Source organism: Apteryx mantelli, chromosome 1 (assembly GCF_036417845.1).
Source record: "Apteryx mantelli isolate bAptMan1 chromosome 1, bAptMan1.hap1, whole genome shotgun sequence".
Taxonomy (NCBI): domain Eukaryota; kingdom Metazoa; phylum Chordata; class Aves; order Apterygiformes; family Apterygidae; genus Apteryx; species Apteryx mantelli.
Genome location: NC_089978.1, coordinates 35249237 through 35275377, shown reverse-complemented (window position 1 = coordinate 35275377; position 26141 = coordinate 35249237). Strand labels below are relative to the sequence as shown.

At 41.1% G+C, this 26141-nt stretch overlaps 1 protein-coding gene across 9 annotated transcripts in view; it reads right to left on the bottom strand.

The window, feature by feature from the left end:
• Positions 1 to 4901: 4901 nt before the first annotated feature.
• Positions 4902 to 26141, bottom strand: part of ENOX1 (ecto-NOX disulfide-thiol exchanger 1) — a 367098-nt gene continuing 345858 nt past the window's right edge. For 7 of the 9 annotated variants that reach the window (XM_067292384.1, XM_067292401.1, XM_067292403.1 and 4 more), the window contains 3 exons: positions 12226 to 12328; positions 9182 to 9267; positions 4902 to 5853 (listed from right to left, as the gene is read on the bottom strand). In XM_067292384.1, coding sequence (XP_067148485.1) covers positions 5722 to 5853; positions 9182 to 9267; positions 12226 to 12328 — 321 coding nt within the window. In that variant the 3' untranslated portion in view covers positions 4902 to 5721. Of the gene's footprint in view, positions 5854 to 5980; positions 6081 to 8446; positions 8541 to 9181; positions 9268 to 12225; positions 12329 to 26141 lie in introns of those variants that run through there. The other 2 variants (XM_067292410.1, XM_067292413.1) reach the window with 2 other exon arrangements.

The window sequence follows — 26141 nt, the reverse complement described above, 5'->3', positions numbered from 1 at the left end:
ATACAGCATTGGTCAGTTTAATACACATAACAGCTTTTCTGCTCACATTTTAAAACAGGTGTTGAAAAATTGGAAAGGATATTAGAAAAAGGCCACAAAAATGAGCTGAGGAAGGGAAGAGAAATGCTTTACGGCAAGACACTTAAAAGCTCAATCTGTTTCGTTTATGAGAAAGAATACTGAGAAGTTGACTACAATGTATAAATATCTTCACAGGGAGAAAATATGCTCTACTAAAGGATTATTTACTCTTACAGAGAAAAGCAAAACTGGCTAGAAGCAGAAGCCAGAAAAATCAAGTTAGGAATTAGGGACACAATTTTAACAACACTAATCTGTTTTAACAAACTACCAAATCAAAAAGCATCTTTTCCATCACTTGGTAACTTTGATTAAGGCTGGGCCTTTTATGGAAGACGTGTTTTAATCAACCATATGCTTTTGGGATTACTACAGAATTAACTGTGACATGGCTATGATACAAGCAGTCCCAGTGGATGATGTCTTTTGGGTTTCAATGTTATGTCTATAAAAATGCATAAATTGGCAAAAAGTATTTACTAGCTGGAAGACTGAAGAAATGCTTATGATATGGCTGTTGCAAGATTGCAGGGGTGCTCTCTGCTGGGTTTAGAGGAATACCCATTTCTTTCCTCTCCCTGCCCCCCCAGATATCCCCATGGAGATCAAGTATGACATTGGAGTCAGCCCATGAAGCCTGAACAGGCACAAGGTTTATTACCCAGTGAGAGACAAAACGCTTAGTCAACAGGAACCCTGCTCATATCCATTTGGTGCTGCTTCCAAGGTAGGATTGCCATATATCCAATGTAATGGGTTTACGTAGGCTGAAGATCTGCACTTTGTCAATGTAATTTCCTGATGTGGCTGCTTTTTCATTGACTTACCTGCCTTAGAAACATTCAGCTCAGTATGGAAATAGTCACCATTTGGATCTCTGAGCAGGCATGCAGGCTGTGCTCTCAAAGAGTCTGGGAGGAGGAACAGCTACCTTCAAATCGTGTCCTGCTCTGAACATTTAATGCCAATAAATGTAGGAAGATTTCCGTTCTCTCAGCACTTGCTGCCAGAGGAGACTGACTACAGAATTATTGCACAGAACAGAACCAGAAAGAATTTGCTGCTGCTTCTTTTAGAGTGTTCTTTTAGAGGGAAAAGTCAGGGTAAAATAGCTGCAGATGTTATATGGGTAATGACAGCGACAGTCAAGGCACAGGAAAATTTACAGTTTCACAGGAAAAAGATGGTAAAATCCTCACACTTTGCATGTTAAACCCTGACATGCATTTTTAAGCTTCCATTTCAGACAGGTGGACAGAGTGTGATACAAAATGAGCATCAGTCCTATAGCTGACCTGGCTACTACTGGAGGCACAAGAAGAATATATCTCCCAAAACAAGCAATTCCTTTCCCCTCTTCCTTTCCCCAAACCTCCCTCCCTGTCTCCCCAAATCAACCTACATCAGTGCAGAACATTTTTGTCAAACTTGAGTATCAAAACTGTTCTGATTTTAAAGAAAACAATGCTTGCAAGACCAAAATTTTGACTTAAACAAACCATCTAGAGATGGTTTGCTTTTAAAGCAAAGGTTTTTGGCTTTAGATTCTGTAGCATTTACTCTATAGGATGTGTAAACTAAATGTAGCATAGCTTGATATGGGATTTTTCTCTAAATCTCAGTATAGCTATTCTGTAAGTGAATGTGATGGTCTGGCAGTTGTGAATATGCAAGTTTCACCTGAGACATGCACACTTTAACAAACAATTAGGCTCCACTATGTGCAATGGCACAAGGTGATATTAGAAATTTCCTTTTTTGTTATGAGGATAATGTAGTTTTCATCACACATTGTATCTCCTGTGGGCATAAAATGCCACTTATTAGAGAAGTTACACCTCCTCTCTCTTGAATGTGCAGGGCGAAATCCATATTTGTCCAAGAGGTTTTGCACAGTGAATTTCTTAAGCCTTCAAGGGGGAATCAAGTACAGTGCAGTTCAGAGGCTGGCCCTCTGAACTCCAGGCCTGTCTAGATGGTATGTCCACATGATGTATTTGCAGGCAGAGGGAAGCCAACTCTGCTGCCACTCCAAGACAACGCAAAGCCGAGGGTGAGCTAAAAAGCATCCTTGAGAGACGAGGAGTTTGGGTCAGCTGAGCTCATGACTCCCTTCAAAATACGCTTGATATGTTTGTTCAGCAGGAAACCAGATCTTTTCCTGCTTCACCAGTTCCTATTTGAGAAGAGGAGAGGTTGCTACAGCCTTCTGCCCTATCTTGCAGCTGTATGCCAGGCCATTGCATAGTCTCACCTTGTGAGCTCATGGTTAGCCTGGTGCTGTGCTGTCTCTTCGGCCTCTCCCTTCCTTGTTTTTGCTCCACTACTGTTGTGAGGCTCCTGCTTTTGCTATACAGTGCTTTGAGTCTTTGCCAAACATGTGCCAGCCCATGCTGGCTTCCTTCAACATGACTCAATTGGAGAAACCTGCTTTAGGTCCTGCGCTACCTCTATTCGCTGAGTACCACTTGTCTGTCTCAACATTTTCCTCTCACTGATGGAGAGCACACTGACTTTTCCTGCAGCTGACCGAGCCACTGTTTTAGTCAATAGGATATAGTGAATTAGAGACTGAGTATTCTTCTATTATATTAACCTCTTTTTTTATCACAGATATCACCTCATGCCATTTTCACAAGTTGCTTTGTTGCAATGCCCAGCAATGCTAAGAAGGGCACTGTCACTCACAAACCTAGATTTGAGTGCCTAATGCCGTCCTCCTGTGATACACTTCATAGTGACTCCATCCTCCTTGGCTACCATGGCATCAGTTTGACTGGCACTACTGCTTAGACCAGCTGGCTAAAGGGTGCATTGCCAGAATTTAACATGGGCTTGCAGAACATCATCATCTTCTCCATGTATCAGTAATATATCTGCAAGAGACATCTTTCAGAAGTGGCTCCCTTTCCATCATACCACTTTTAGAACTTCCACCTGAATAGGCCAAGACCCATCACCTGGACATTTCAGCAGCTAAGTGATGGAGCTGAGCATTTTCATCCAGTTTCCCCCACAGCCACTGACCACTTGACTTCAAGGCCGGTTCTGGAGCCCAGTTTGATCCTGCTGAGGGTCACCACTAGTTTCAAGTTCTCAGCTGGCACTCCCATTCTGACTGGTAAAGCTAAATACAAGGCTAAGTATGCCTTAATGACCTACATACTTTACAATACTGCAGGATGTCTGCACGCTATTTATTCTTAACGTTTAGATCTTTTATGGTGGTACCTGAAGGCCAGTTGAGGAGGTTCTCTTTTATTTAGTCCTACACAAGAACTAAAAATTCCCTCTGCTTAAGTGCTTATGGTTCAGACAAGCAGGAAGACCTACGAAGGAAAAAGGAGAAGAAAACACAAGCAGAGCAAAAATGGTGATTGTGTCCTGTCATTTTAAAAATGTTTTGTGGCTATCATCTGGGATGGACGTGGTTTTATGGGAGAAGGGATAATCAAAAGAAGGAGAAAAAAAAGGAGGACATAAGGAAAAAGGGAGGAAGAGAGAATGTAATGAATAAGGATAGCATGAAGGAAGCTTAGGTGAAAGTTTTCTCACATCTCTTTCCCCAGTCTAAGTGCCATCCATACAGATTTATGTTATAGCACTTAAATAAGAACTGTCAGCCCTAACGCATTTTTGCCTGAATTATTCATAGATCTATATGGTCACAAGAAAAGAAAGAGCTGCTATTTGGACTGAACTAGTTAATTTTCATTAACATAATTAACATATAATTACTAGCTTCACCTGAGTAACTTACCATAATACAGCTACTGAAGCAACCATAATAGAGGTGCATGTTCTTTAAAAAACAATTTTTGTGTGTACTGGCTGAAAGCATAATTTTCTCTCACAATAGATCTGCTAAGTCTGTTTCTTTTTCCCTTTTGAGCACAGTTAAGATCTCATTTAATATTTCTATATTCCAGGTAGATGGCAGAAGAGAAATAGATCCTAAAGCAGTAACTGCTAACAGCCATATAAGAGAGTTCCTTCATGACTAATTGCATTTGACACTAATTACTGCTTATTGAAGAACCTGCGAGAAGCAGCAGTCTGACATGTATCTGGATACTCCCTCCATCTGTTGCGATTTGCCATATTTCCCGCTGTAGGTGCCCCGCTCTACAAGGACTGCTCCTGTGTGGCCGGCTCTTCTGCCCACGCAGAACTGTGACTTGGAGAGGGCTGCTGTTTCTCATTTAGCGCCATGCTAAGTGCTGTGCTGATGTACTTCTTCAAAGTGATGCTCTGGGAGGTGAGACTCTTTCCACATTCTCCCGGCTTGGTTTACACAAACACACTTTTCCTGAGCTTTGGCTAGCTCCTACGAGAGTGCTGGAGTACTGTGCATTTGACAGTAAATCCTAAATGATAATGAGGAAAATGGCCCTACCTTTCATCTCGGGTATTTAAGGGACACCACCAAAAGTGCACTATTCCATTCCTTGTCTGGCCAAAAGCCAAAAGCATTAGCCAGGAGTTAAAGGAATAACTAATTGGATGCACTGTGACTACCCAACACAACACTGCAAATGAGAAATGTAAAGGTGCTTTGTTTTCAACCTGGCTCCTTGTCTGAAAAACCAAATGAAATATGTTCAGTTCAACAAAGCTCCATGCTGGTGCTTCCTCCAGCAATAACTGTAATTCTTTTCATTCTAGATAATATTGCAGAGTCTTTTTTGATTCCCAATAAATTTAACCAAGACATTTGCAATTAATAGCTTAGGTAGCAGAAAGACAAATGCCAGGAAACTCTTGCTGGATTGATAAGAATTCAAAAACATCAGAAGAAAAACTTTTACAAACAATATGGTAGAAGTCATATTTATTGATAAAAATTAATATATCTGCTATAAAATTTGTAACAGTAATGTAACTGAATATTTATTTTGATGCATAAACCTGAATGTTACATACCAAATACAATACAGTAACACTGGTTTCCTCCTTATTTACATGCTTATGAAAATTGATATGCAATCCATGTTAAAAGAACTTGTAATGGAGAATAGTTACATTAGAAAAATAATATTCTTGATAAAGCATTCTTGAGGACTCCAATCACATTTTCAGGCCTCTTTCAATAAGGCAAAAATCCCTGGTACAGCATATAACTTAATTTACAAAATACAATAACTTCAAACACATCTTCAAGTTTTCTTTTGGTATGCTTTTCCTCACTGTAAAATTACTTAATTTTCTTACTAAATGGAAAGAACTTTCAGTAACGTAACTTAATGAGCTCTACTACATATTACATATACATCGCTGTAATTTAGCGACCATAACTGGGCAATCTTTCTCCTTAACTGTTTGCTCAATGAGCTTTTCTTAGATGTAAGACATGTAGTATTTTGAAATCATTATGACTGTGGCATCTTTCTTCAGTTTTCATAGGAAACAGATCTGTCACATTTTGAAACTTTTTTTAAAAAAATTTATTTTATTTTAGGAACTGGTGCACAACTACATTTCCACTCACAAGAGAACGTCACAAATGTAACTAAAATTAGGCTCGGATAACTTTGAAAACATACTACTATGTGCCAAAACCCAAATTTCTTACTTTAATACTTTGTAACCCTGCCATGCTATAGGAATTCTTATTCTGCATAGCTTCATTACTAGTCACAGTCAGATAGTTTTAATCCCTTCAAAGGCACAAAACTTCCACCTCTTTTCCAGTGTTGCTCCTACACCAGTGAATTCTTGTTTAAACATGCGTGGCAGTCTCATCAAAAGCATTTCTATCTCATTTGCAGAGATCTAGGAAAGAGCAAAAGGTAAAAATAAAGTGAGAAAACTGCCCTGTAGATTGGAAAGAGGAAATACAAAGAATAGAAATAAGAAAAAAAAAAAAATTCCAAGGCAGATGAAAACAAAGCTGATCATTATTAATATTTTTAACCTTAGTCTGACGTCTGAATTTCCAAACTCCAAAGCAAGTGTAAATTCCTTGAAGGAATGATTTTGTTTTTGTAAGCAGACTCCCACTATAAAAGAATGACAACAGCAGGGAGATGTTGCTATTTTAGGGTTGCTGTCACGTAATGTTTGTGTGAAATCCACCTAAGAACTATGGCTGCAGATATGCTTATGTGGAGGAGGAAACAAATGGGACCTTCTTCTTCCTTCTCCTCCTATGAGTTCTTAAATCCTTCTACTCCTAGCTCTATCAGTTTTTCTCTTGAAAAAAAAATAAAATAGGGACTTTATTTTTCATCAACTCAATTTCATTACTTAGTGACTAAGTGGAGTCATTCTTTCCCAGTTTGGCCCAGCTCAGTAGCCCCAGATAACTGAGTCGTGAAGTTCCTGACTCAGCATGGCTCAGAGTATTTTTTTATGGTCTCAAAACCTTAATACCTGGTCACATTCCTATTGAGAAAGATGCTCTCACTGCAGAAAACACTTTCACAAAGACAACCTTTCTGGTATAATCAGCAAAGAAGTCAAGAAATGAATGGCTGTGGGAAATGAACCATTCTGATCCTGCAGCTACTTATACTAAATTAATGGTCATGGTGAGGAACAGTAAAGAAATCTCTGCTGCTGCTGCCACAGATATCTCTGTGGCTTGATTGGCTTCATGGCAATGATAACATTTCTGCTTATTCATATTAGTAGGACACTTTCATGGTGGAGAATCTCATTTTCAAAGCAGTATATAAACACAAAGTAGGCTAATTACACCTTATTCCACCCAAGGGAGGCGAGAAAATATCTGTCACCTTTTATTTTCCTATAGAGGTTAGTGAGGCAGAAAGATTAAATGATTTGTTAAAGGTGGCACTGAAAATCAGTGTTGGAGGCAGTCAATCTAGAGCTCCAAAGTAATCAGGTCCATCTTTTACATACTCTCATGGCAGTAACTGATAACTGGTTACTTCTGGGTAATGCATCTGAGCTCTACCCTGAGCCCTCAGCCCACATGGGTATGCTGACCTTACTATTCCTGTTTAGGTGAGGAATGACAGGCTAACCATGGAAAGTAACTGAAATTAATCTCTGAGATTACATCTCAGGATTACACTATTAGACAGTAATTTGTTGCTAAAAGCAGTTGCTTCCAAAGTAAACCAGTGAGGTCAATTCTGCTGCACAGGTTTACTATGCGGCAGGTAGGTAGAGTGGTATTAGCTACATGGCAAGGTCAATTGACACCTTGGAGAGTGTGAGACAAGGCCCCATCCATGAAGACTGCATTTACAAGGTAAGGGTCCGATCCTGGCAGCATCACTGAAGCCAACAGGCTGCTCACGTTAGTAGAAAATCATGGTCAGAGCCCACAAACACACACAAGGAGGGACTGTAGCACTGAAGGGGGAGAAAGCAGAGCTCAGTGGACAGAAACAATGAGAAGCAGGGCTGGAGCCCAAGGACACAGTATTTTAAATGTTTGCTATTGTCAGTTAAGAAAAGCAGAACAGGGGTAGCCAGTGAGTGGGACAAGCAGTTGAAACTTAGCCAAAAAGCTGTGGGTTAAGGAAGGACTTGAAGGATGACCAAGGAGATTTGGCAGATTGGGTGCTGCAGGAACTGGGGACAAGATGAAGGAAGTTGCATGTGTGCCTGAGACACAGAATAGCGAAGCAGAAGAAGTGCTGCAGGTACAGATGTTAAGAGCTCTGGAAGTATCACTGCTTGATAAAATCAAATTTTTTTTTAAATTGAAATTCACCAGCTCCTCACCCCTCCTTACTGCCCTCTCCTTGTTACCAACAGTGGACCATAAAGCACTAGCAAATCTGAGCTGTCACAGCCAGAGGCAAGCGCGAAGAGGTTCACCCTCCTTCCTTACTCCTCCATCCACTTCTGTTATTTCCAGTGGCCTTCCATCTCAGGATCTCTTCTGATTTTATTTATATATTTCCTTATGGAAACAGAGGAATGCTCCTTCAGAGGCATGAAGCATCCCATCAAAGCAGCTGGAGGTTATCTTGGCTATGGGTGAAAAGGCTGGAGGCAGTATTCAGGAGCAAAACATTACCAGGATCAATGGAGTTGGGTCTAACCAGCAGTGTACAAGGAGTACCACTTGCTTTCTGAGTACAGGTGCATACATAGCTACATCCTGACTCCATATCGCAAGAAGATCTGGCCAAGCACCATCATCCCCACGTCCAGGGGAAGTATTGGCAGATGTGCATGGTAGATCAGAGCTGTGGCTTAGCAGAATCTGATAGGTAGCTCCAATGCAGTCTAGGAGATCTGCCTGCACAAAAGGGCTGTAGGATTTGACCCAAACTGTACTAAGTAGGCCATCATATGGAGATTCAAAGAAACATTTAAGCAGAGTAACATTTCTACTCTAGTCATCTTTGCAGAACTATTGTTTAGCATTTAGCGTAGCATTCACCTGATCAAAAGTGTCTATTTCATGGAGGTGCTTCTCACTTGCTTTATATTCAGTGGAGAGAAATGAGGATTTTTGGGGCTTGATTCATCTCATCCTACAGTAGATATTGAAAATAAGTCAAAGAATCATGTCTTAACAGTACCTATTGATGATAGACTGTATGAACTGGTGCATTAGGAAAAACTTGGAGCACTGCAGTGTGTTGGCCTCACTTTTGTGTTGACCATAGTTTCTCTGATTTTAGCAATAGGTCAGACAATTTCTTTATCAAGCTCTCCCCGCTTCCCTGTGGAGAGGAAGGGCATTTTTCATGGTTCATTCATGTGTTCGTGAGTATTCACATCTCAGTGTTGGTCTCATGACCAACAACTTTTAGAATAATAAGGAATACTCTCCTAAAACTCTCCACAGTTTGGTGGCCATAGCTTCTCCTCCCTCTTCTTCTCCTTTCTTTCTTATCAGCTGTATTTCAGGGTCATGTGTCATAAAATCAGCTGCTAATCTTTGCCATTTAAAACTCTGTTCTTCTTTGCCACAATGAATAGCTAAGCAGTGCGAAGCAAAGGACTTCAACACAAGCACGGGCATTGTAATTTGCGAATGAATAAAGACTGCAAACCCCCAAGCCCCATATCCCATTATCTTTCTAATGGAAACTCACGAAGAGTTTAACCTGCAGTAAAGAATAATACAATATTTCTATAGAGAAACCAGATTTTGATTAAATTTTTTTACCCTAGAGTCCAACTGCTGCATATAAGACCAAAGATATTCTATGTTGGCTCCAAAGGGGTGGACGTGAAGAAATGTGGATATGATTCCTGTATTAAAAACAAATGCATAGTATTGAAATTACCTCAGACAATATATCATTAAAATAAGCAAAATAATTCTGAACTGTTTGTTCTTGCAGGTTTTTCAGTATGAATTACGATTCTTATTTTTCCTACACAGCCCAATAAACATAAGAAAATGCCACATTTTTAATACAATCATAATAACACAGTAAACACAATAGCTCATCTTCAGGAATGACAGCAGTTAGCAAGTAAGTGACCAAGATAATATACTGATGAATAAAGGAATTTTTAAACAAAGACTTGCTGGAAGCATTTCAACTACCAATTTTATGCTTGATTTACCAATATAAAATTGTGGATATTGTGATGGTAAAGTTATTGCTTTTTTCCCCTTCACTGGATGCTCTGTTGTGAAAACGTTTCATATAATTGTGTCAAAAACCTCACTCCCTCAAATTTTTCTAGTAATTACACTGATGCTGGTTATGAAAAGTGTTTAATCCATATTACCCCAACTGCTGCTGAAGAAAACACAAATCCTTTCTGACATACTTACCTATTTATTTTTCCTTAGAAGAGAGACAGTTATGTCTGTCTTCATTGTTATTTACAGGCTCATTTTAAAAGGTATGGGAATAAAAGTGGTCCAGAAGGAGTCAGGATCAAAGTCTAGAGATTTTTTTTGCAGTGAAAATCAAGTGACAGCATGATAGTGATGACCAGAGGAAACAGGATTGGGGGTATCAGAATTACTATTAAAAGCATTATCCGATTTATCCTTCTTTAAAAAAACAGTGAGAACAGAAAATGGCATGTGTGGTACTCTCTGTTTGGGGAGAGTTGAACTGTAAGAATCAGAGCAAATATTTTCAGCTCTGGATGGATTTCTTAACTGAACCACCCTAGGGGAAGTTCTTTATATTTAAAGCGTAAACACCAGGATTAAAAATGCTTGCAAATGACAAAAATGGGTCACTGTATCTTGTGCACTGCAGGCTATATGGCTTTCTTGATGCTGAATGAATTAGGATAATCTTGGATTTTAGTTTTTCCCAAATACGGGCAATGGTTGAAAATGATAAGTAAAATTAAACTCATTTTAGATCAGCTTTGCAAAGAACACCTTCTTTCCACTCTCATTTTTCCAATAGCATTTACAAACTTATGACCCTACAAAGGCAGAAATCACGTGTTTAATTTTATATTGTGGCAAGTCCTAGCAGCCATTGCCTTCCTCATGCTCTGTGTGACCACAGGCACACACACAAGTGCTCTTGAGGCACAAGTCAAGACCATCACACTTTGGTGGGTTGACTGGAAGTCCAATTTGTATTCAAATCACATTTTGCCAGTGGCATTGCATTTGCAGTGCATGTGCCTAAAACTTTTCGGTTCAGGATGTTCAAAGCTAGTTCTTTCATATAATGTAAAGAAAAAGTTGCTTTAAAATATTTTGTAGTTATTGAGTGGAGTTCCATGATAACTTTTTAGCAATTTTGTTTTTCTTTCATACTCTTTTTTCCTATAAGATAATATTAACACTTGTAAAATATGGATAAACTTAGTGAATGGATGGAGGCAAGGCATGCTCTTCCCCTGCCATGCATGAACATGCCTCAGAGGAAGAGATAAAGTTAAGTTTCCACCTTGAACAATCTTTTGCCTTTGAACTGTAAAACTGAGCCAGTTGTGTGGATTTTACGACCAGTAACACCTGGACTGAGATTACACTGTTTATCTGGGTGTACCACCGGGCAGCTAGTAGATGGTACCTGCTTTAGGGCACTGCCACCATTTGTTAGAGTCAAATAATGGGTGACCTAGAGAAGAAAAATTCTGTATCCTGTTCTCCAAATCCCATTTTACCTACCCTTCTAATATAAGTAATCTGTGAACAAATCAAATACTGTCCATTACAATTAAAAGTTCAAAAATTTAAGTAACAACCAACATCAATACATTTCTGTATATCCCATTGTACCACATCTCACCAGTCATAGGAAGTTTCCTGTTTTGCACTGAGACCTTTAAACATTTACATACATTCTTCACTTTTAAATGACCTTTTTGGTCTGAACTCTATGAATCCATATCCCATCAACTTTCCTGATGTTTAGCAGGCACACATGGATTATATTTAAACATATTTAGGTGGTTTTGTTGCTCTTATCTAGTGGGATAGAGCTGATTTTGTGAAAGACCCAAACCAATGAAATGAAACCTGCTCTTTTAGGTGAGTGTTCTGGTAAAGGGCAATCATGCCTTAGGGAGCACTTTGGACCCTGCACCTTTAGGCTCCATGAAAACCTGCCCCACTGAAACCAAGTGCAAGACACACACTGATTTAAATGGGTTGTGTTCCCTCCAAGGGCAGCAGGGGTACAATTTGCATTCTTATGTGACTAAATGCTAGGTAGCAATTAGCTAGCCTACTGCCTATAAGCTTTAATTTTAAGGCACTCTTGAAGAGTTTATTTTAAAGGTTTTGATTTTAGGTAAAGGATGTGACAGTCTTTGTGGTATTCCTTATAAATATTCATATCACTAATTCCCTCACCTAATGTCAAAAGCATAAATCTGGCTTGCTTAATCCACTACAAATATTTTTACTTGATAGTTTGCCGATATTGTTGCCATCCCTTTCTCCTTCACCATTTTATCTGATGATCAGATGACAAGTTACACAGTTCTAGCCTGTTAAATCTCAGTGCACATGCAGTCTGCATACAAGTCTAAATGAAGATACTGAAATTTTCTTCATACTCCAAATCCTTTCATTAAAGTCTGCAGAATTTTTAGCTAAGAAAAGTTCACTTGTGTTTCAGGATTTCTCTTACTGAAAACCATTCTGAGTCCAGATGAAAAATAAGAATCTCCTTTTTTTACTTTTATTAAAACAAAGATGCACACAAACACATAGGCAAAACAAAAACTTGATAACAGGTGGCTTGTCCAAAAACTTCTTTTTGGTTATCTTACCTATTAATAGTGCCTCTTTCTCTGATTTTAGTCCAGGGCTTCGTTTCTCAGAATTTTTTTCTCTGTCTTGGTTGACCAATGCTACTGTCAATACATTGATTTCCTATAAAGTTTAAAAAGAAAACAGGTGCTCATGTAGGTTTCATTTACTTCAGTTAAACCTGTCTGTTTCCTTTCAATTCTGTAAAAAAGATCATTACTTTAATTTACATCTAAAGACAAGACAATTATAAATAATTGATTTGTTTGCAGACTATTAAAACACTTTTGGAAGCACTTTTTGAGTTGCTGGAAGAGAAATTTCTTTTATGGAATAAGTGCTAACTTTGTTGCTAGTGCTTCTTCATTTGAATGGCTTGAAAAATGTGCCATAATATCTAGGAATGGTCAGAAAACTCCAGTTTTCTAGCTATTAAAGCTGTAAACATAGACTGCCTCTAGGGAATGTTGCTGGAAACATTCAGCTACAGCTATAAGAGTAAATTCAATAGTCAGTAGCAATGTTCCTAGCTACCAGAACACAATCATCTACCCCGTCTTACACCAGTGCCCGCCATGGTGCAGGCCCCTGTCCCAAACAATTCCCAGGCACATTTTGGGAGTTTGCGTATTTCAGGCAGCATTCCTAACAGGCAGCTTGCATGCAGTAACCTTGTTTTGAGGGCTAAAAAGAGTCAGCCTTAGGGAGAAGCAAATCAAGGCTCCTGCTCTGAGCTCCCTTTTCTGCACAGTCCGGTGGCCTGGCCCTTCCAAAGCTCAGCCAAGCTCTCACATGCTAGATGCTTCATCAGAAGTACCCTGGCAGTTGTGTGACACAGACTGCTTTTCTCTTGGCCATATGTGAAGTAAACAAATTATCTCTATTTCAGAGGCACGTAAGTGGCCTCAAGGTGCATTGCACAAGATTCGAGCATATACATGAGCTGTTTCCATGGAGCAACTGATACGCAGTAACTCATTCCTTAGTGAGGCAGTGACTCATGCTGCTGCATCTGCTCTGTGAAATGCTCAGCAATTTCTTGCAAAACCTGGAAGGCAGAGAGCATGGGGCTGGAGATGTGGTGGTGTGTGGTGGGGCTGTGCAGGACACAGTGCTCCAGTTCTGGCTGAGGGAGACCAGGGGTGCTGTATGCAGCTGGAGGGGGCGCGGGACCCGGCAGCCTTAAATGCAGGCAGATTTGCACCACTTGGTGTAATGATGGGGCCAATCTAGAACATCACGCATTTGGGGCAGTGCCTTGCTCCACAATTCTTGGAAAGCTTTTTTGGCAGTAAAGGAGAGACTTTGGACTTGGGTGTCTCTAGGGCATTTCTGAAGGTGTGAATAGTCCATGCTAAAGAAAGAAAGAAAGAAAGAAAGAAAAAAGACCCCAAATGTAGCAAATGTGTCTCTCTAGAGATGAATTGGACTTTATAGTCTGAGAATGGCAAAAAGAGTGAGGCAATTCCTTGCTCTCAATTTAACCTGCCCCTCCTCTGCCCCGGTGATGTCCTCTGTGCTCTTTATAGTCCGTGTCCAAGGAGCAGCTGCCCAATACACAGTCAGTGCATGATGGCTCAGATGCTTCGTGGGTTCAACTGTCCCCTCATGCTGTGAAGTGGAATAAGTTGCCATGTGTCAGCTAAGAGTTTGTGCGTGCATCTGAGTGTATGTACCCTGAGCTCCCAGCAAACAAGGGACTCTGACTGACCTTAGCCCGCAGTAAAAGAGGAGTGAGATGCATTGAATCACCTCAGGTTTGCTGCAACTGTAGTGGCCAAGTAAGCCTCGTCTCCTGGCCAAATCGAGACATCTATGTGTAGCTGTGTACATGTGAGATACTCACCCTACACTGCCTTTTCAGTCAAGAGAAGAGAAATCGTCAATTTTAGAGTGACATATTTTAATTATTTACTTTATGATGAAATAAATTATACCTTAGAGGTGCCTATTTCATTTTCCTCATTGGCTACAAAGGAAACCTTATAGCACAGATTTAGATACCCACAGGTTGGAGAGAGTCTGCAGTTCGAGAGTTGCAGTGATGCACTCTTAAAACAATGGTGTGCCTGAGCTCTCTGGCAGCAAAATCACCTTGATGCTAACAGTCCTGTAGGGCTGCAATGAGCAAGGCACATTATACCAGCAGAAACAGGTGCTCTGAGTTGGCTAGTTCTGTCAATTCCCCTCCTGATACAACCAAAGGCTAAGGCAAATACTCATCTGCTGCTGGCCATGACATCCAAGAATAGTGAAACAAAACTGAGAGAGAAAACAGATACAAAAAAAGTGTTCAAATGAATTTTTCCATAGGGGAAATAATGGCAAGGGGGTTACAGGCCAGAATAACAGAGCTGGATGACAGATTTCCAGATACTAGAGCAGAAGACCAGAGCAACATATGGCACCAAAGCTTGTACAGGTTAAGATGTAACTTTTGACTCCATCGGAGATAGAAAAGCAGTCTAAAAATAACAATTCCTGAGAGGGGAAGGAGAGAACAGAGAGATGAATACTTGATATAACAGGCCCTAAACACAACACACTAGCAGTTTCAGATGGGATTAGAAGTTTTGTCAAGCAGTGATGCAGAGAAAGAAACTATATTCCCATCGGGAGCAACGAACAGATGGATTCTCATTTAATGGCTAGATTTGAGCCTGTGCAGAACATTTTGTGTGATTTATAGGACAGTGTAAATGGATGCTAAAGGAAGTCACACCAAGTCTTCCTTAGTTGTATGTTGGTGTGGAGAATAAAAAGAGTAAAAAATTGGTTATAGGGGATCCTGAGGAAAATAAGAGTGGCAAAGGTAGCTACTCAGCAAAAGATTGGCTTTAGAAGAAGGTTGCAGGTTCTTGAAGATTTGAAAAGGGGATGTTTCGGCCATCCAAGACTGCCAGGCTCTCTCAAGATGATCAATTAGATAATTCTGATGTATTCAGCTGACAAAACAAGCTTGCACAGGCCCTGAGAAAATCCAGGGCAGCTGTGAGTGGTCAGACAAAGGATTCAATAGCAATGTTGGTAGGAATTAACAATGATTTAAGAGAAATGGGCATATCTATGTCTAAAAAAAAAACCTTAGCTGATAATTCATCCAGAAACTAGGCTAATTATAATATAAGTGAAAACCTTAGATATCTGGCTATACACTGTAGGTACAAATCAGGTAGCTGTGAAGCCTCTACAACTTGTTCTCATGCAGTTAATTTGCACATTTTTAGAGGCACTACTACAATGAACAGAAACAAGACTTTTAAGAGTATAAAGGTGAAAGAGGCAATAACTAATAGGAAAAACCTCTGAACAGAAGCAAACAGTTAGGTCACTTCTCTGACATGAGCAAAAGATAATGATCACCAGGTGCCTGAGGAAAATTACTTAAGATATACTGCATTACAGTATTTCTTTTTTTTCCTGGAGACCATCCTCTATTTGGCAAATGCTATTTTCTGAGGCCTTAAGCAGTCTCCTTTAACAGGTTTCTTAATAAAGGAATATTTTGCTACCATCTGTCAGTTACCTCATTAAAGGACAAGAGCACAGCTGAGCATGTGCAAAACCAGTATTCATTAGAAGTGAAATGACCTTGCAAGAACTAAAAACAGTATATGGAAGGCTTAATCTAGGTTAAATCACACCTGGAGACCATTAGGGACCTGGCTTTACTAATTATTCACAAATTACGTCAGCTATCAGAGAATATGGAGGCTTGACTTGATGATGACAGCTCCAGAGCTGCTCAGCGTGGATGCAACTGTTCTGTGTGCTCTTGCCATTGCCAGCTTGGAGCTTTTCCCTATAAATGAGCACTTTCATTCTTTAACCACTGATAAAAAGACACGAATTTCCCTCATGGGCCTGACAATCCCTATGATTCTGCAGTACCCCTTGGGGTCAGCACTTTGATTTGGGGCTCCCTGCCTTTGAACTGGGGAGGGGAAGACCAACAGAAGGAGAGTCTTTCTGGCAAAGTTTCAGGAGTCCTTGCTGGGTAAAGAGAGAACAGTACAATAATGATTTTTTCACATGGACTATTCATTTCCACAGGCAGACTTCAGACACTAAGGCTGACACAGAGCTGATGGCTGTGTTTACACTGTGGATGGTTGTGCATGGCAGTTCCCACACATGGATCTATACCCTAGCCCTGTCCTGGATATAAGCTGGGAAAGAAGTTGGGTTTGCATCATCCTCTCATGTACCCTGGCTTCTTCTGGAAGCAAATACAGAGGCATGGTAAGGTGGAACAATATGGTGTGCTCAAAAAAGTACCTGGTCTTGACGGTCCACCACAGAGCAGTTGGGTCCCACACTGTAGATGCAGTGAATGAAAGCATGACTCCTGAGAGAGCTGCATTGCTGGAGGAGGACACAAAAGTCCTGAAGAGCAGAAGATATGTCATGAGTCTCTACACAGAATTGTTCTAGGTAGAGTGAGAACAGGAGGCTACTTCTGTGGTCCAAGACTTTAGCAGATTGGAAAGCCCTGGATGTTTCTGTTGGATGACTTGGGTCTTTCAGTCCTTCATCAGTTTCTTTTATGGGAAAGTATGACATTGCCTACAATGTTCTCATGCCAGCCATCACACATAAGCCAGTCTTGCACCAGTGCAAAAGGGGCAGATAGCATAAAAAATGGGCTCTTGCCCAGGGCTCCCCTCTTTGGCAGAAATGCTTCTTAGCTCAAACACTTCTGTGATCCTGAAAGCATCTGCTAGCCAGCATCCCTGAAAATGGGGGAAGTGAGGACTTGTCATTCCCCATAATCACTAACCAAGAGCTGAGCAGGGCTTGAACCTGGAAACTACTACCTGGAAACTACTCCTGCAAGAGTGCAGTTCCACTTCACCTGTTGTTCAGGACTCCACTTGAAAGTCAGAATATGGGAGTCATTGAATGTGACATTGAGGACACTTGGCATGTGATCAGGATGCAAATGATAAATATCCAAAGAGCTGAAATACTCCCTCAACTATCTGGATAATCCAAATGTTTGATAATTACCTTTAAACTTAGGGAGGATGATGACTGCTTACAGATCATTTTCAAAGACCTTGTTCCTTTTGTTGTGGTACTGAGATTCTGCAGGACTGTGTAACAAATGGGTAAGAATAGTATACTTTGTGAAGGATTAAGTAAAGAAAAAAAAACTACCAGAGTTTGAAAGGGTTTACAGAACATTTTGACGTTTGTGCTGTATGTACAACACCAATTATCTGATGTAATTAAAACAGCAGCAGGAAGGAACGACTAGATGTTGGACACAGCAGGCACATGACAAAGCAACTGTTGAATGTTTTCGGATGTAAAGAATACACCACACTTTCTTACCAGCCAGGGGATTTCTGACAGAGATGAGTAGGAGGAGAAAAACTATATATCTAAAAACATAAGCAAGAAGCTTACAGGCTATTAACAGCAGGCCAGAGAGATTCTGTAAGCTTGAAAAGAAAAGGTAATTTTAAGGTTTTGATAGAGGAAAGAACTATACACACACGATACCAAATCCTCAATCCTTAAGTTCTTGAAAGACAGACATGTACTTTCTCTGAGTATGCAGAAATCAGGCTTAGATTTTAGAGGTGGTTGCCCAGATTCTGCTTATTGACAGCCATGCAAGTTTGGTAAATACACTGCAAACATGAGTAGAAACTGGCCTATAACATGAAGATAGTATGGTTTTTTTTGTTTGTTTGTTTGTTTTACATGGAGATCTCTTTAAGTCTGGCATAGCTGTGTTTATTTTGCTGGTCTTTGGTTAAATGTATTTCATACCCACATCTGAAAATTTAGTCTTGCTGTTTTAAGCTGAATGGGGTCTAATTTGATTTCCAATTAAGTGAATTGGAACTTTGCAATAGTTTTATTGTACATCAAGTCAAGCCTCTTAAATTTATGGAGACACATAAGGCTGAGCTACAGGTTCAAGTTTTGACAGCTTAAGATGCTTGTCAGCTGAGAATGGGCTGCTGTCCTTGTGTATATTCTTATCTCACGGTGAATACAAAGTTATTCAACTCAACTTGAGTTAAACCACAATGGAGGAACTTATTTAAATTTAACTTAAATCAAATTTCCATGCAAATGAGGCAATGCAAGAGCACGCTCGCAGACAGCAATCATGACTTGGATCATCACAGAATCACAAAAAGTCACTCAGGTTGGCAGGGACCTCAGGAGGTTGCTAGTCCAACCTCATGCTCAGAGCAGGATCAGCTGTGGGGTCAGACCAGCTTGCTTAGGGATTTACCCAGTTGGGTCTTGAAAACCTTCAAGGATGAAGACTGCACAACTTTTCTGGCAACCTTTTTCACTGCTGGACTGGCATCCTGAATAAGTTTTTCCTTATATCCAGTCTGAGCCTATCTTGTTATCTCTCATCCTCCTACCAGCCACCACTGTTCAGAACCTGCCTCCATCTTCTTGATAGGCAGGTTGCCATGAGGTCTCCCCAAAGCTGTCCCTTCTTCAGGCTGAACAAGCCCAGCTCCCTCAACCTCTCCACACAGGGAAAGTGCTATCATGATGGTCCTCTGTTGAACCTGCTCCGGTTTGTCAATGTCTTTCCTGTACTGGGGGTCCCAAATGCAGTACCTAGATGTGGTCTAATGAGTGCCAAGGAGAGGGGGATAATCCAGTCTCTCAACCTGCTGGATGTCCTCCTGTTAATAGAGTCCAGGAGGTTGTTTGCTGCCTTTGCTCCTGGGCACACTACTAAGTCATGTTCTTGCAGTCCCCCAGCTCCCTTTCAGCAGAGCTGCTTCCTGCCCCAGCAGTCCCCAGCTGGTATCTTCGCAGGCTTTCTTCCTTTGCTGGTGCAGGGCTCTGCATTTGTCCTAGATGAATTTCATGAGGTTCCTGTTGGCCCCCCCTGTCATGTGGGTGCACTCCGTCTCCTCTTCCATGTCACTGATAAGATGCTAAATGGGATAGGTCATGAAATAGACCCACAATGAACTTAATTTATAACCAGCCTCCAGACAGAGTATGAACAATTAACCACCATCCTTTGAGCCTGTTGATTCAGCCAGTTGTACACTCATTTAAGAATCCACCTAGCTAGACTGTAACATCGCAGCTTGGATACAAAGATACTGTGGGAGACCACGTCAGAAACCTTGCTAAAGTCAAGGTAGACTGCAATCCACTGCTTTCTCTCAGCCACAGAGCTAGTTGTTTCATCAGAGAAGGCTGATCAGGTGGGTCAAGGCCCTTGGCAAATCCATGTTGGCTACTCCCAATCACCTTCTCCTTCATGTGCCCCCCAAAAGCTCCCAAGAGGTCTTGCTCTATCACTTTCCTAGGGCATGAAGTAAGGCTGTCCTCTGATCCTGAACCACCAGCTCTCAGCCAGCCTGTTGTCCATCCCACAGAAGAGCTCCATACATTCAACAACTTCTTTATGTAAGAATCAGGTAGAAGCTTTTCTCTTTTTCTCTTCCTGTCTTTCATAAAAAGCCTGGACCAACGCATTGCAGACCTCCAGGCACAGACACTGCCCCACAGGTCCCAGTTATCCTAACAGTGTCATGACTCTGCATCAGCACGTGGGGCTCCAGACCCTCCTGTTTGTTTCCCAGGTTGTGTGCATTTGTGTGTGGGCACCTGAGGTGGGCCTCTGTGTGACCTGTTCTGTCCTTCCCAAGGAGTCTCTTGCTCTCACCGCCCTGATCCATTTTAACATGTAAGCTGTTACAATCCTCCCTAGACCAACCTAGCTTTAAGCCTTCCTCACTAAGCTGGGAAACCTGCTCACAAACCTGCTTTTACCCCACTTCACTAAATGGATCCCATCTCCCACTTAGCAGTCCTCATTTCTCAAAGAGGGACCCCTGGTGATAAAAGCCAAAGCTCTGCCTTTGACACCAGCCATTCAGCCAGCTGTTAACTTGCAGAATGCATTCACTCCTCCTGAAGACTTTTGCCCTTTTTCTACAATCAAATGAAAATACCACCTGAAAATACCATGTCCTTCAGTTTTGCCACTGAAGCTCTGTAGGCACACCTGCTTTGCCCCCATCTGCCTTGGCATCATCACAGGTGCCTATATGGATGAGCAACAGGGCGTAATAGTCCAAGGGCTGGATAAGCTTCAGCATTTTCTCTGCAACATCCCAGTTCTGGGACCCCATCGTGCAATAAGCAGTGTGTCTCAACAGATGGGTCAGCAACCATAGATACTGAAATGCGTGTATGTTGTATACGTATGCATGTCAGCATGTGATCACTAGTGAGTATCAAGCTGGATGAGCTGCTGAGTAGGATAAGAGGCTCAGATAAGATAAGATAAGAGGCTTGGGAGCCAGGCATTGAAGAGGCCATTATAATCCGGGCCGCTCACTGGAGAGACCAGAGGGTCTGGGACTTGGCTACTGGAGGGACCAGGGCATCCAATTCAGGGACTGAGGAGACTGTGGGGCCTGGGACTGAGAGACCTCTGTGTGTGTGTGTGTGTGTGAGAGACAAGCTACTGGGTAGACTGGGTGTCTGAGGCCAGATACTGGCGGGATGCCCAGCTAATGTGTCTGTGCATGTGTTGGTGTGTGCAAGGGGATCTGAGCACCAGCAACTGGAACAGGACTACGGGGGCTCGTGTGTCCCCTGGGGCTAGTGGCTGGGCAGAGCCAGGATCCAGGGACAGCTACTGGGTAGACAGTGTCTAAGCTCAGCTGCTGCAGGGATCCACATTGTATATATGTGTATATTTCCCACTAATGGACCTTCATCCTGATCAGGCAGAGAGGGGGCTGGATGAGGCCATTGGTGCTGTATATATTTACAGGAGCGTTGTGCATTTGTGTTGATTTGTGTGGCCAACCATGTATATCTATATGTATGTGATATGTGTGTTTGTGTGTGTGCCTATGGGGAACACGTGCTCGGCCTCACTACTGGTGGGACCTGGGAGCTTGGAGCTGCGGCACCTCACCTCTATCATTGGGCTGACAGATTCAGCAGCTCCTAACAGTGCTAATGCTTGGTTCAGGCCCAAATGGCTCTGAGTCTTCCTTTGAGGGAGTTCATTCCCCTTCACTGGCTATTATGGCACTGTAATGTAATGTGATGTGTGGCAATCTGGAAGGGTGAACTCTGAAAGTAACTCAAAATTTCCTAGGAACATTATGTCTGTTAGCTCTTCTTTCAGAATGTCATATGATAACCATTTTAGACTCTCTACTGGCTACTCCACTAAAAATATTTTAATTACTAGAAAATTGCTCATAAGCTTTGATAAATATAATGCTTTTGCTGCTGCAATAAAGCCTAGCAGATGAATTGGTCCTATGTTAGCAAAAGAACTATTTCCTAGAATTCTTGTATTGCACACAGTCCTGGTTCACCACATCCTAAGAACTGATTTCAATAAAGTGATTGACATTAAGTTAGGTGGTCTTGCCACATATTTGGAGCAGGAAGGCCAGACGACATGCTGTCTATGTGTAGAGAAGTTTTTTGAACTCTATGGCACTAGGATAACTTGGTTTAGACTAACAAATTATATCGTTACATCAAGTATATAAGGAATGAGTCAACACCATCTGAAACTTCCAACCATCTGCACAGAACCAGAGCTCTAACACATGGCAGCTCATAATACTTTTAGACAAGCAGCAGGTCACACAATTCATCGTCAAAAAAAAAACAACCCTTGGTTTTCAATGTTTTTTCCCCAGGGTCTCAGAGAACCCCTATCCCTCTTCTATGTAACTATTGATACAGAAGCATATATTTGCTATATATTATGCTACTGGTGATTATCATAACAGTTTTTGCTAGTGACTGGCTTATCATTAGAAAGCAAGCAGACTAGGTGTCACCCTTTCACTCAGATCAAGCTTAAACTTGTTCGATAACTTATTTTGTGCTGTGCAAGAAACCACTGTTGAGTTTGTCAGCCACAATACACTGCAATTACTTTTAAGGTACACTAATATAGAAAATCATACCATGACTGTAAATTTAAGAGTGCACTGGTATTAGCAAATAAACAGTTGACAACTGACTTGAAAAATTAGCTAGCAGTAAAATTATAGGAGCAACGATGAAGAAAAATTGTAAGAGCGAATATAAGACCTTGCAAATGAAGCACTTCAAAATACACCTCTATGCATCTAAGATTAGTTTGTCTGATTTATCCCACATGATAGAGATGTTTTCAGGAGTGAAGATTAATTGTATTATGGTGCTCTTGACATCCTATTTTTCCGATCCATTTGCCAAAGGGATACTTTTAACTTTTTCATTACAAAGCTTTTACTATTATAACTTTCACCTGCTGAGTTTAGGCAACTAGCAATAATGTGAAAATGCTTTTCTCGTTGAAACTATCTTTTTATATTGTTCTCATTGTATTTGAGCACATCCAATTTATGAGAATGTACATATGCAAAATAGGGATGACTAATATGAAAGTTACTTCATGCTTATTTTTAAAACTGTGGTTAGGTTGTTTCATTTTCTAAAGCTGGTTTTATGTGTAGGTTCCTAATGACTTAACACAGATGTTTTATGTGATGTGAAGGTGGTTGTTTTTCAAAAGAAAAGGTAATTGTCATTTTGCACACTCTGTGCTAGGAAATTGCAGCAAACCAATGGTTGGCTGAATGAGAGCATTGCCTGCCTTCCAACCCTACTGAAATCATTGTGGAAGAGGATACTTTGTGTCCTAAGACAAGGAATCGTGAAAGCCGTTTTGAAAGTTCTTTAGCACAAATTACTCCAGCTATCTCCTCTACAGCAATGGACTTGTAAAAAAAAAGTTAAAAAGAAAAAAAAAAGGCAATTCTTTTCCTTTCTGAGATGTGTAGAATTGTTTTAAAACTTCTTTGATAAAATAAAAGGAAATAATTAGCAAAAAAACCCTTAAATGTTTTATGAGGATGAATGAGTTTTTAGCAAGTATTTGGACTTTGAAAGATACCAATTTCAGGTACCTGAAAACTTTGGGCAACCTCCATATTCATAGGGATCTCCCTGTATGCATTTATGAGAACTACTTGAAGCAAACATTTTGGAGCTATCATTCTCCTGGATAGGATCTTGATTAGAGTGATGAGCTCTTCTGAGATTAGTTTCTCCCAGGGATATTTAAGTTCCTTTCTCACATCAGTCACTTTTTGCTCCATATTCCATGAAGGGCTTCAGCAGGTTGGAAGGTGTGTGAATGTGGTGTGTGACCCCAGGACTGCAGTAATAGGCTTGTAGCTGAAACAGAGACAGCCTCCGTCCTTTGGGCAGTTGCTAAGGAGCCCGAGTGCTGTGATAACAAGCCAATCAATCGGCTTTGTGCACAGTGTGGGTTAAGCACACAGGTGTGTAAGTATAAGACCAAATGTTATTCCTTACTAGAGATGACTCCTATATACATGTGCAATATATATGCACTCAGGAAAATGCTTTGGAATGAAAGGCTGAACATAATTGTCAGATATTATTAAAATATCAGGTAGCTCTGGGCATTGCAGAACTGTCTTCCTGTGGAGTGCGTGAATCTAAAGTCAAAAAACTTTTGTGATTTGCTGTGAGTGGGTGGCTGAATGGGTTTATCATTGTGTCTCAGTGTTCTCTTTTCTCCTCCCTCATATTAAAGGAATTCACTTCAATAAAAAGCCAAGTTACTATGCCACTGTGACACTTTTAATTAGGGACAAGGGAAGTGGTGTGATTTCTTGCTCCACACAAACAAAGGGGTTATTGAGAAGCCCAAATGTGCTTCAGGTAACACAGTCCATGTCAGAATATATCTCATTCTGCTGTGTTACTTCGTCCCCGTAGGGTTTAGATTGTAGCTGAAACTGTAGAGACAGTGATTGTGTCAGGAGAGAGGTCTATACTGTGCTAATGAGTCTGTATTGCTATCCTCCAACATACCAAATCAAGGTTGGGACAGTGAAGGAGGAACTTAAGGGGGACTTGATCTATTAGTATGTAAGAAGGGTGAGCACGCTTTTTGATATCATGGTCTTAAACAGCCAGTTAAGCTCCTGCTATTTTTCAGCCTTCACAGTATTGAATTCAGGAGGTAGTCATTCCTCATTCCTGCAGTGGTAAATAGGAAAGCTGCTGATCTGCAAACAGTCATAGCTGCTTGAATTTATCCTACTCCACATGCCGTAAATTGAGGGAAACAAGAAGAAATGAGTGATGGAAGGGCTCCAAATAAAGGCCCAGAATGGAGAAAGCAGAGTGGGGAGCAGCAAGAGGCATGGCCACTCCTCTCCATGTGGTCCCTGGCCCCAACAAGGCAGAAGAACCCAAGTACAGGCAGTAATTTGAGTCCTTCAGTAATGCTTGGGGACAGCTAGGGGCTTCGGATCTCTCTCCAGTTAAGGTACAGAGTCCTTGCACCTTCTTTTAGCAACGTAACACACCAAAAGAGTCCTTCAATGAGGAACCAAAATCCAGATCTCTCTTTCCTCAGGGAACTATCCTCATCCCTGCACTGTATAGCTGTATTCACTCTTGTTTGTTCTCTTGAGACAATTAACTGTATCTGTTAACTGAATTAGTGGACTAAATGCAGTTTTTGAAAGTGGAATGGTTACAACAGAAGGGTGGGAGAAAAGACACAGCCCACTCTCTTGGGAGGCGAAATGTGTCTCTGAACCTTCTCAGGAGGAGGAGAGAAACAAACCAGAACTCCTTGCACCCTCTGTTGGGCTGTAACCCCTGTGCTCTTGGGTACAGGAAGGCTGCCAGCACCCTCTCCTCATCCTCCTTAAATGCACCCAGCTGTCATCACTTCAGTTTTTGCAGTGCCCGCTCACTCCAACATGCTCCAGAAATGCCTCCTGCATGGATGGAGGATCTCAGCTAAGACTAGACAGCTACTTACTGACTTGCTTCAGCCTGTTGAGGCTGAGATTCACAGCATCCAAACCCTAGGCAGCTGCGAAGCTCAAATATAAAAGGAACTGAAACAATTTCCTGACATAAGCAGGTCCTGAACAGAATTTTTCTGGCCTGTAACTCTTAGGCCCAAATTGTCCCAAAGTCCTTTATGAGGCACGTAGAGTGCATTTGTATCTGGAGCCTGTGCTGTTCTTTGAAGAGTAAACCTTTTAAAGAGTCGGATAGCCAAGAAATGGTTGTTGCATTCACCAAAAAGCAAAGCAAAAATGCCAGCAATCACTTTCTTCGGATTCTTTATCATTAAAATGACCAACTTTTGTCCCATAGTCCTGAACCACTGGGACAATTCAAGCAGGCCTTGATCTCTACCGCCTTCCACTTTTCTGCATGTGTTCAAAGCCCTTTTTTCTCTCCTGGCTCAGTGTGAGGCAGTCACATGAATAGCATGGAGCAGCCCCATCCTTTGGCAGATATGTACCAGCACATAAACTGGCATGGGATTTTCACAGCAAGTACCCTTGGGTGCTTCCATTAAAGGTTTGTGTAGTAAAGAACAAGAATTGAGCCCTGATGAGCCTGATGGAATTACAAAATTCTCCAAAAACTGGAGGGGTTTCATTGTTTAAATCTTTGGCTGGCTGATCTCAAAAATGAGCCTTATTTAGGAGCTGTCTTTACTTGTCTTTGGTAAAGATCATCAGTGTTTAACTGATAATATGTGAAAAGAGAAGACTAGGGTGTAGTAAGAAGTAAGATTGCTTTCAGCATTGCATAAAGTGAGCAGTTTAGTGAAATGGTTCAAATATTTCACCCTGAGTATACTCCTCCTCAGAGTCAGGGATCCTCTGGTAAATGCTTGAAAAGCAGAAGTGGAGGGGAAAAATTAAAGGAAGAATCAACATCAAATGTAAGATGCTCGGTTGAACTTGAGAAGTGCTCTGATAATAGCTTCAAGCATTCAAATGGAAAAATGCATCCCTACTTAATATTATTGATTCTATGTCTGGAGAAAAAAAACACAAAATATTGTGTCCAGGCTGCTGGAGATGCTAACTGGAGGGAGACAGCCAAATGAGGT